This window comes from Scardinius erythrophthalmus (assembly GCF_964197995.2).
Source record: "Scardinius erythrophthalmus genome assembly, chromosome: 7".
In the NCBI taxonomy this organism is placed as follows: Eukaryota; Metazoa; Chordata; class Actinopteri; order Cypriniformes; family Leuciscidae; genus Scardinius; species Scardinius erythrophthalmus.
In genome coordinates this window covers 14,711,134-14,723,375 of record NC_138227.1, presented here as the reverse complement: position 1 = coordinate 14,723,375, position 12,242 = coordinate 14,711,134, and the positions used below count along the sequence as shown (strand labels likewise).

Sequence of the window (12,242 nt, the reverse complement as noted above, 5' to 3'; positions counted from 1 at the left end):
TGTCTGTCTGTCTGTCTGTCTGTCTGTCTGTCTGTCTGTCTGTCTGTTGTTCAATGTGTATTTTAATTTTGAAACTGGCCACTGATCTGGTAATGCCACCTTACCAATTAATGCCTAACTTTTTTTTCAAATCTTTTTGCCATTCTGTAAATTCAGCTCTCACTGTAAAAGTTTTGTTATTCTCTTAATGCCACTTTTATTATTTCAGAAAGATTATACAAGAGTGGTATTTTACTATTGTTCATCTTGAACCTCTGGCAAGTGTCTGTATTGTTTTGGTCCTGTGTTTGAACATGACTTCTGTGGACAGTGTTTGCTGAAGTCTGCAGATGGCTCTTCTACCCTATATAAAAGGCCATAGTTACAGAAGTAAGCTTATAATAAAGCAATTTTTGTTCTGCGTGGCCTCAACATGCTCCGATTCACCTGTGCAACCCTCCCCCTGCTCAGCCATTGTATTATGTGTTTGGTCTCAGTCGTGTCCCTGTGGGATCACAATGATTGACACCTACATACACTTTTTATGCTTTGAAAACATAGTTACTTTTCAGCTGTTACATAACATACAAATGATTAATTACCACACTGTCAAATCTAATTAGTTGGACTTACTTAAAAAAAGCATGCAAACCGATTGCCTTAAAAAAACAAGTAAAGTGAAATAGGAATAGTATGTGGTACTGAAAAATGCTTAGTTAGTATAGTTCACTTACACAAGAGTTCTAAAAAACAACTGTAATACAAAATTATAAAAAAATTATAAAAGATCTAATTGACAATAATTGACAATATAGTTATGTTATATATCATTCATTCATTCATATATATATATATATATATATATATATATATATATATATATATATATATATATTACTTCTCTTCCTTTAAAACCAAATAACTGATTTCTTGTTGCAATCTCTGCATCAATGGGAAGAGAATAACAACAGTATAAATGAAGTTCCAAGTGCTCAACCAAAGGGATCACTAATTGCCATAATGGTGATTAAAAACATTTTAGGAAAATTAACATCAATTTATGAAGTCAGCTTATGTGATGTTCTCTCAAATTTTTCAGTTGTATTCAAATTTCAACATTCAAGATGACTTTGGGAAATGAGTGAATACAAACAGAGAAAAATAACTGCAGAAGTGGAGGAAATGAGTGAAAAGTCCATTAAGATTTTCCCCGCCTCAAAAACCACACTCAAACCAATCAATTAATCTTAACTTTTTTAGTTTTCTTAGTAAACAAATCATAGTATGTGAATAGTACAGATTACTAGATTTTTACAATTAAGTTAAGACATTAAGTAAAGTTAACTAAAAACTGTGAGTTAGAATCACTGTTGGATTTGACTGAAATAACTAATAATACATCACACAGGGAAATCTGAAGTCACAACTGTAACGAAACTCATATATGAGAAAATGACACTTAATTTCTCTAATTCTTCCAAGATAATGGGATTATTTGTTTAGCAAAATGTTGTGGGAAATGTAATATATATATTTAAAAGTATTAAAAATTGAATATTCTTAACATTAGAATTTTTCAATTAAATTACACAATAACATAATATTAAAAATTGTTGTAGTTGTAAATTGGAATTTGTGTGTATATATATATATATATATATATATACATTAATGTTAAGAATATTTCATTTTAATTCTTAAACAATTTTAAAAAAAATCACTTAAATATTCTTAATTTAATATATATTAAACATTCTTAACAGTATAATATTTTGATTAAATGGCACACACGGTATACTTTGTATTTATATTAATGTTTAGAGTATAGTTGTAATCGAAATTATTCCACCCCCATTGCAAATCAGGTTTATTGGAAATATTTACAGACTTTCAGCTGTTGGCAATGCAACGTTTAATGACTTCTGCCGTCTTAAAAGTATTCAACCCCCTGAATAAAATCCCTCACAACAACACAAATCTGCAAAACAGGTCTCAAGCACACGTGATGCAACTTTTCAAGGGCTTCATTACTTGCATCAGGTGTGCTTGAGCTAGAACACATGAAATATCTGAACTGGCTAGGTTTGCTGAGTGTCATGTTTGACTGCATCTTAGAAATATGGTTAAATCAAAAGAACGGAACAAAATGTTAAGAGAATATATCTTCGCCCTTCACAAACAAGGAAAAAGATAGCGAAGGCACTAAATGTTCCTAGTGACAACGTTTGAAGCATAGTTCGCAAGTTCAAAGTTAAAGTTAGTAACAGTGGTTACACTACCTGGACGGGGCAGAAAAAGGAAGCTATCAACGGCTGCAACCAGATTTATGAGAAGACAGGATCAGAAAAACCCTTGAGTGACTGCAAAAGACCTGCAGCAAGACTTGGTGGCAGGCACTAAGGTTTCAGCTTGCACAGTATAAAGGCCGAAATTCGCATCTGAAATTTTCGCACATTGAGAAAGAAATACAACCTCAGGTTATGTCAATCACGCTTGCACACTGCCTCCGAAACTTTCGTCCGTTAAAAAAAAATTCGGATCAGGTTCGATTTTCTGCGTTTTTCGCATCCGTAGCAAGCATTTTGAATGGTGTTTTGGCAATTTAAAGCCACCGAATCACGAATATTCACGAATATTCACGAATACGAAAAAACGCATGTGAAAATTTCGGACTCAGTGTGCAAGGATCTTAAGGCACGTAATAAATGCATGCCAGAACTCCAAGACGTACACCACTACTGACCCAAAAGCACAAGAAAAGTCGGCTCCAATTTGCTCAAAATCCTATAAACAAGCCACAAAAGTTTTGGGATTCTATTCTGTGGAGCGAAAAAACAAAACTGGAACTTTTCAGTCCAATGGATCAGCGGTATGTCTGGAGGAAGAAGAATGAAGCATATGCTGAAAAGAACACTCTGCCCACAGTTGAGCATGGTGGGGCTCGGTAATGCTCTGTGGCTGCTTTGCATCCTCTGGAACTGGAAACCTGCAGCGTGTGGAAGGCAAGATGGATTCATTTTTGTATATCAGGAAATCCGAGGAGAAAACGTCATCATGCCGTCAGTGAAGTATCTGAAGCTGTCAATGGACCTTCCAACAAGACGATGATCCCAAGCAAACCTAAAATTCCACCAAGGCTTGGTTGCAGAAGAAGTCCTGAAAGATTCTACAGTGGCCATCACATTCACCTGACTTGAACCCCATAGAAAATCAGGAAGAGACTAAGATTCCTAAGAAACGCTGCCAGAAGCCAGTGTCTGGTTATACATCTTGTTTGCAGCAGGTCATAACAGCAAAAGGGTCTTCTACTAAGTACTAAAGATGCTTGCCATGAAGGGGTTGAATAATTCTGAGACTGCAGAAATCATTAAAAGTTGCATTTTCAGTTGAATTTGGGGAAACCAAATTTGTGTTGAGCTATTTCAATTACTTTTGTTTGATTTGTTCATTGCAGACAGCTGAATGTCTGTAAATTTTGCCAATAAACCTGATTCGCAATGGGGGTTGAATGATTTCGATTACAACTGTATTTCATTTTACTACTTTTAATTTCTTATATGTAATTTGTAATTGTAAATTTCATATATTAATATATACATATACATTTTTAGAAAGGTAAAATATATATGTTCTTATAAGTAACATATACTTATGTTCTTTAAGTATTACATATAATTTAATACAAATGTTTGTGTAAAATTTCAGTTTTTTTTTAAACTGTAAATACTATTAGCTCTGAACATTGATGAGACAGAAGTCATTACTCTACTTATTCAAACAAAAGCGAGCTCAGTGTGCCATAGACATGAAGAAAAGCTTTCCCTCTTGTGCAGCCAGATGTCTGCAAGTCTGATTTGAGCTTGTCTAGAGTGACAACAGGCGACTTGTCTGTGGTCTGCAGGAGGAACAATACAGTGGAGCAGGTGTGCGAGTGTTTGACTTTGCATAGCCATACTACAGCAGCAAAAGGATGATTTACTCCCAAACCTCAGGCGCTCATGACCATCAGCACTGCTGCTATTGTTCGCCGCTTATGTGCAGGCATTCACTAACGGGCTTTGCTTCATCCCACCCGTGTGAGAAAAGGACAAGACTCTGAGGGCTTGTATCTGAGGCCGTAGGTTCATCATTAGAATAAAAAAGATAAGCCAATGAGCAAATAAAGTGGCGGGGCACAGAAAATACCAACTATTTTAAACTGACTGTTTGCATATATGAAAGAAGAGCAGAGTGGCAGGGTGAATGGAGTGAAAGGAAGCATTGTGAATGGCAGGGCGGGGTATATTTCAGTTGAGGGTATTGACCAGGTAAGATTAGGCGGTGGAATTACCGTATAGCATGGCTCGCTCGTCTCCCGTGACCTCTTTTCTGCCAGCAGATCTTTCACAGTGTGCTTGACCCGGACTCCCTGATACACTCTTTTTGAGCATTCTGCAACAAAAATTGTGTAAAGTACAAGGAAAAGTACTTTAAAATGTGTGCTGATTAACTCTGGATGGCTGGTGTTATTCAGTTTGTGTACAATATTAATACAAACATACCGTAAATTAATGTCTATCAGATGAATTCACATGAAATCAGTTGCACACAAATCACAAATACAGCATGCATTGAATATAAAACTGTTGATATTCAGACACTCAGATTTGTTTAATAATTGCACATTTATTACATCATTATTTCTCATTTGCAGCTTAATTTATGACCATACAGTTTCTCTAGTCAGTTTTATGGGTGCATCTATATAACTGGCATGGAAATTATCTTTGGTTTTGGTCAATGCAAATTGGTCAGTTTACAAACACTAAAGGTGATGATACACAGGGCAACTTTTTGAGCAATGTTGCTGGGCAATCTCACCGATCGATTGTTGCTTGGGCACTTTCCCATTGAAAATGTTCAATAAGTTCCTATCTGGATAATTTAGATTGGTCGTGGGCCCTGTGTCTCATCTGGTTGCCCGTTGATGGCAACATTGCCCAGCAACATTGCTCAAAAAGTTGCCCTGTGTATCATCACCTTAACTCTGTCCTGTTGAAACATCATCAGGGGCCGATTATCATTTTATGTTTATGTCAAATCTGCCATTGTGACTCAAAATGTCAGCCTGATATGTCTCACTAACCATTTGCAAGTGTCAAGTTATATACCGACATATGAGCTAACGTTTAAAGTTTATTTCCCAAAAAATACAAAAAAGATGATTCCTGGGAAGCACAGATCCTAGTCAACACAACAGTGTATTTGCAATTTAAAATGTCCGTGATAGGAAATTGCATGCAAAAATCATTGTAGCGTTATGTAAAAGACCCCATCTTCATGAATGAATTTGAGGAGCTCTGAAGTTCTGCTGGTATTTAAGCATTGAAAGCAGTTGTGTCTGAAATATCACAGTTATCACATTTTTGCAGCATTAAACGTGCTTTTACAGTAAACAGGCTCAAAGTACACTGAGTCCGTCTATTGTGAAGATTTCTTGTAATTTAGTAATCAGACCGGTTAACATTAGAGTTAAATATTAAATGATACAGTTCAACCATTCCAAGATTAATCTTAAACAGCATGACAAAAAATGAGCTCAAGCTACATATAGTTTTTAATTACCAAAAACAGGTCAAATTTACCAGTTTCCATGATGCAGATACCTCAGCTGTAAGTGGCAGGAAATATACTCTATCTATCCCAGTGAAACAACTGTGTCGACTCCCAAACTCCAGCTGAATTTGACCATTATACCAAAGACACGAAATCCAACTCCGCTTTAGAGAATGATGCTATAGATGCTGATCAGAAGTCAGCTTTTGAAATGACCTTCACACATTTGCTTGCATGCAAATAACTGGCAGGACGTTTTCCAGCATTTGCATCAACTTTCTAGATTAGCGAGAAACGAGCACGAATGACACGCCATCATCACTGGTAATGTCAAGAATAACCTCTGCTGATCATTTGGTGTTTTTTAACCATGAAAGTCAAGTATGCATGGTGTGAATCTCGTACACATTTGCTTAGCATTATATCACCATTCAAGTTTTACCGGCAGTGTTGTACTTTCAGCACTAACATTATAAAATTAACTAAAACCACTATGGACGAATTCGTATTTATCAGATAGATGGCTTGATAATTATTGATGTACAGTGTTTTAGAATTAGGGAAAATTGTGGACCAAAAATGAAGATACCTCAGCACTCTCTGGTGAAGCCTTATGTCTACACACAGTGGATTTAAAGGCCCTGGAGTTTCATGCAAGTTATTTTAGGTTGTTGGGGCTGTGTAACTGCCAAAACAAGAATTAGTGTCTCGGTTCTTTATAGGTGACTCATGACTTCCTGTTTGTGCCAGGATATCCTTCCATCTCTTATGCTAACTTCATCAGGCTCAAATTGTGAAAGGATGGTTGGGAGGGCGCATGAAAATTAATTTTCAAAGATGAATTAGCACCTCTGAGTCCAGATCTTAAATCCTAAGAAAGTCTTTGGGATGTGCTGGAGGAGACTTTACAGAGTGCTTGACTCTTGCATGTCAATACAAGATCTTGACCAAAAATTCATGCACCTCTTGATGGAAATGACATTACAACATTTATTATCAAGAGGTGCATCGATAAATGCATCATAAATAAATTTTGGCCGGGTATATATATAAAATAATATATTATCAAGAGGTGCATCAATAAATGCATCATAAATATAATTTGGCCGGGTATATAAAGGTACAGCTTTTGTACCTTTTTTTCTGAGAATGTATATATATATATATATATATATATATATATATATATATATATATATATATATATATATATATATATATATATATATATATATATATATATATATATATACCTTCTCAGAAAAAAAGGTACAAAAGCTGTCACTGTGGCGGTACCTTTTCAAAAGGTATACCTTTGTATCTAAAGAGAGCATATTAGTCCCCCAAAGGTACATATTGGTACCAAAAGTGTACATATTAGTACCTAAATGGTACATATTAGAACCCTTTTGAAGGGTACTGTCCCAGTGACAGCTTTCGTACCTTTTTTTCTGGGAGTGTGTATATATATATAGAGAGAGAGAGAGAGAGAGAGTTCACTCTACTACAGATCTCAATTGAAATATGTTAGCACACATTTACAGTTTAAAGTGACAATGCTATTTTAGATTTTTTTTTTATGCACTTAAAAATTGTGGAACATGAGTAAGTAAAGGCTGGGCAGACAATAAAAAAAAAAGATAGATATGAAATCAGCCACATAAATTTCCCTCCATTTATCTGTCGCCACTAAAAAACATTCCACGCTGGTCGAACTTGGCACTCACACAGATAATCTAGTGCAAATAGTTCTAGGGAATCATTTTAGCTGTCAAGTCACTGATCTTTGTGACATCTATTGTTCTCACTTTGGTAAGTGCCAAGACTGCAAACCACTGAACTGAACATGAAAACCCACGAAAAACTCTTAAAATAAAAGACCGATACTAAGGGTACATGTAAATATGCTAAAACATGCTAAAAATCACTTGATTTTTTTGGGACACTCACTCAAAACAGTTCAACAAATTACTTACAAGAAATTTAATGGCAGCAGGACATCAAACTCCAGTGTAACTCTTAATAATTAACATGCATGAATGTGGACTTGCATGAAATTGTCAAGTTAGTCACAGCTAATAACGTGAAATGTCACAATGTAAGACAGTTTTTGACTAACAATACAGGACTTTTTTTATGAATGCAAATCTGACTCTGCTAGACTGTGAGAAACTTCCGATGAATGGCCACAGAGGTCAATTACTTTTGGATACTGGGATAGATTTGATCTTTTGTTTTAAGATTTTGACACCCAGAGATAGAAATTTGCTCACTAGCTGAGCGATACTGACTTTTCACTATTAAATTATTATTATTATTAAACTTTTATGGCAACTATGTTTTATAAGGGAATGCAGTGTTTTGAACTTTCTCTTTTCTTTTTTAAATGACATAGCCTAATTCTAATAATCTGGTGGGTTATCTGACTGAAATATTTGTAACCGTAATACCTATAACTTAAAATATATATATATATATATATATATATATATATATATATATATATATATATATATATATATATATATATATACATATATATACTACATATATACTGTAACACCATACTAATACTGTTTTGACCCCCTTTCGCCTTCAGAACTCCCTTAATTCTACGTGGCATTGATTCAACAAGGTGCTGAAAGCATTCTTTAGAAATGTTGGCCCATATTGATAGGATAGCATCTTGCAGTTGATGGAGATTTGTGGGATACACATCCAGGGCACGAAGCTCCCATTCCACCACATCCCAAAGATGCTCTATTGGGTTGAGATCTGGTGACTGTGGGGGCCATTTTAGTACAGTGAACTCATTGTCATGGTCAAGAAACCAATTTGAATTGATTCGAGCTTTGTGACATGGTGCATTATCCTGCTAGAAGTAGCCATCAGAGGATGGGTACATAGTGGTCATAAAGGGATGGACATGGTCAGAAACAATGCTCAGGTAGGCCATGGCATTTAAACGATGCCCAATTGGCCTAAAGTGTGCCAAGAAAACATCCCCCACACCATTACACCACCACCACCAGCCTGCACAGTGGTAACAAGGCATGATGGATCCGTGTTCTCATTCTGTTTACGCTAAATTCTGACTCTACCATCTGAATGTCTCAACAGAAATCGAGACTCATCAGACCAGGCAACATTTTTCCAGTCTTCAACTGTCCAATTTTGGTGAGCTCGGGCAAATTGGAGCCTCTTTTTCCTATTTGTAGTGGAGATGAGTGATACCCGGTGGGGTCTTCTGCTGTTGTAGCCCATCCGCCTCAAGGTTGTGCGTGTTGTGGCTTCACAAATGCTTTGCTGCATACCTCGGTTGTAACGAGTGGTTATTTCAGTCAAAGTTGCTCTTCTATCAGCCTGAATCAGTCGGCCCATTCTCCTCTGACCTCTAGCATCAACAAGGCATTTTCGCCCACAGGACTGCCGCATACTGGATGTTTTTTCCTTTTCACACCATTCTTTGTAAACCCTAGAAATGGTTGTGCGTGAAAATCCCAGTAACTGAGCAGATTGTGAAATACTCAGACCGGCCCGTCTGGCACCAACAACCATGCCACGCTCAAAATTGCTTAAATCACCTTTCTTTCCTATTCTGACATTCAGTTTGGAGTTCAGGAGATTGTCTTGACCAGGACCACACCCCTAAATGCATTGAAGCAACTGCCATGTGATTGGTTGATTAGATCAGGGGTTTTCAAAGTGGGGGCCGCCAGGGGGCGCCAGGGGGGCCGCAGCAAGTTGGGGAAAAAAGCGGAAAAAAGTAAAAAAATATATATTTATAAAAAATATTAAATATTTGCTAATATGAGTATTGTTATGAAATAACATTATAATAATTTGTTGCATAGCCTATCTTAACATTATACTTTTAATGTTAATATTTTAGAGATGAACTGATTGATCGGCTAGTGACAAGAATTGGCCGATTTTCACGTGATTTTCAGTCTGACATATGCCGATTCAAATGCACTCGGGCGCCGCATGAATAACATGATCGCGCAACATCAGCATCACACATGCACACAGAACGCACATGTAGGAAACCTTGTGAATTACGGTCGTTTCAGACCGCGAGCAGCGCGATTTTTTTTCCGGCGTGCATGTTCAGTGAGTGCATTCACACCGCGAGCAGGAGCAGCGCGTGAGCGTCAAGCAGGAGCGTCGCGTGAGCAGCAGTGAAGCGGAGGGTTTCGGCGCCGAGTCTATTTTTGCTGCGCTGCTCACGCTCAATTAAAGTGAAGGCACACTTTTGATGGACAAAATAAATATGATTTCACACAAAAAGTACCTAAAATGCACATATTGCATGTATAGTTAGTGTGTTTGAACAAGAACTGGAGTAGGATTTTTGCCTTCATTTTCTTTTCTGACATAGCCTACTAAAGAAAATGAAGACAAAAATATTTATAGAAAATGTATTAATTTAAACTTGTTTTTATTAATCAGTTTGGGTAAAAGTGGTGTTTTATTATATATAGGCTATATTGGGGCTGGAGGAATTAACGCGTTAATCTTTGCGATTAATTTGAAATGTTTAACGCGTTAAAAAAATAACGCATTTAACGCAGCACTTTTTTTTTGCCTCGTTTTAATGATTTCCTGTTGCGGCTGCTATTAAAAAGCCGAAAATATGTGGATCGGGTTTCATTCTCGAGCAGCTTTAATGAGCGGGTCTTTTCCGCTCCGTGTGCGCCGCCGCACTCTCCGTTCCGTGTGTGTGTGTGTGTGTGTGTGTGTGTGTGTCGGCCATAGGTGTCGGCTCGCTGCGCGTTCTGCTCTGTCGTTCACGGCCCAAACGCTCCAATCATGTACCGATCACGCACTGGAAAAGCAAGTCCGCTCAAATAAGGTGAAATTTCTCTCTAGACTTCTGTTTGCTGCGCTGTTATTCATGCTGGGCAACAATGTTAAAGGGATAGCTCACCCAAAAATGAAAATTCTGTAATTTACTCTCCCTCAAGTTGTTCCAAACCTGTATGATTTCCTTTCTTCTGCTAAACACAAAAGAAGATATTTTAAAGAAGGTTTGTAACTAAACAGTTGCTGGTCCCCATTGACCATAGTATTTTTTTTTCCTATATGGAAGTCAATGGGGTCCATCAGTCGTTTGGTTACCGACTTTCTTCAAAATATCTTCTTTTGTGTTCAGCAGAAGAAAGAAAGTCATAAAGGTTTGGAACAACTTGAGGAAGAGTAAATGAGGACAGAATTTTTAATTTTTGGGTGAACTATTCCTTTAAAATGACCTGCTCTGATCACATGCTATGTGTAATAATAGCTTTTTTAGGACTATAGTTTATTTTTATAATTAGTAAAAAAAAAAAATTGAAAAAAAAAATCTTAAATTGATTATGTTGATTGATTATTGAAAAAGAATAATACATTGATATATTGATGTTTAATATTATTTTAATATAGGGCTATTTTCTGTTCCTTTTTTCTGGTGATTCTAAGTTTTAATTATTGATGATTACAAGCTTGGAGGAAATGCAATTAATTGCAATTAATTACAGCAAATTGTGCAAGTAATTAGTTAATTTTTTCTAATCGATTCCCAGCCCTAATATATATATATATATATCTGATGTTCACCTAGATGTTTTATTTATTTATTTCTACACGTGCCGTAGTATTGTCGATGGGTTCAATAACACATCCTGCAAAAGGGGGGCCTTGGCCAGAACCTAGTGGTATTTGGGGGGCCTTGGCATGGAAAAGTTTGGGAACCCCTGGATTAGATAATTGCATTTATGAGAAATTGAACAGGTGTTCCTAATCCTTTAGGTGAATGTATATATATTAAATATTTGAAATACTTAAACTTAAATATTGAAATACTGTCAGAAATCCATAAGTAAATGCTCTTAGTATGTTCATTAGTTTTGGAATGTAAACTAACTGCATGGAATTATAATCATGCAAAGCAAATCTCAATCTTTATTTTTAAAACAAAGATTATTAAAAAATAATCTCAATTCAAAAGGTGTTGTCATACCTTTAAAAATCTGTCAATGAGTGCTACAATATGTAAATACTCGACACATGAACCTTACCTGCACACAACCAACTTCTGTGATTCAATTTGTGATCAATACTGTCCTCTAGTGGGCAATGATAGAAACTACGTTTAAAAAGTTTTTCACTTTTAACTCTTGAATGAAAAGGTTAGCCTACCACTGTGCAGTGGAGCTTTATTTACATAAATCTTTCATTTAAAATAAAGTTGAAAATATATAATGGGTTTATTTTTAAGCTGAACAACAAATTACTTATTGAGAACAGATAAAAGCACACTATTTTCACTGCTATCTTAAGATAACCTAGAGTTGCACGGTTCTGGATAAATTGAGAATCACGATTTATTTTGTTTCTTTGTATTAAACAGAGATCACGATTCCCCTACGATTCTGAACAACAACTAAACAAAATAATTTACAAGAGGTTCTGACAAAATGTTAATTGCTACAGTATAAGTAAAATGTTTAATTAATCTGAATTATTATTTTTTTTTTAAACTCAGTTTGAATTAATGATGCAATGATTCATAAATACACTTTCATTATTGAATGAATCAGCGTTTATGAACGAATCTCTTGAATGAATGATTAAATTACAAACAGGCCTACATGTTTTAACAGTCACTTGTCGCCACCTGGTGGCGT

At 36.0% G+C, this 12,242-nt stretch overlaps 2 protein-coding genes across 2 annotated transcripts in view; one reads left to right on the top strand and one right to left on the bottom strand.

Moving 5' to 3' along the window:
* pou2af2 (POU class 2 homeobox associating factor 2) overlaps window positions 1–5,689 on the bottom strand; it is a 12,000-nt gene extending 6,311 nt beyond the window's left edge. The window contains exons 1-2 of the mRNA XM_081369780.1: window positions 5,604–5,689; window positions 4,310–4,410 (exon numbers count right to left, since the gene is read on the bottom strand). Coding sequence (XP_081225906.1) covers window positions 4,310–4,410; window positions 5,604–5,613 — 111 coding nt within the window. The 5' untranslated portion in view covers window positions 5,614–5,689. The remainder of the gene's footprint in view (window positions 1–4,309; window positions 4,411–5,603) is intronic.
* Window positions 1–12,242, top strand: part of LOC308693715 (E3 ubiquitin-protein ligase TRIM39-like) — a gene marked incomplete at both ends in the record, with an annotated part of 764,022 nt that overhangs the window by 287,389 nt on the left and 464,391 nt on the right. The window lies entirely within an intron of this gene.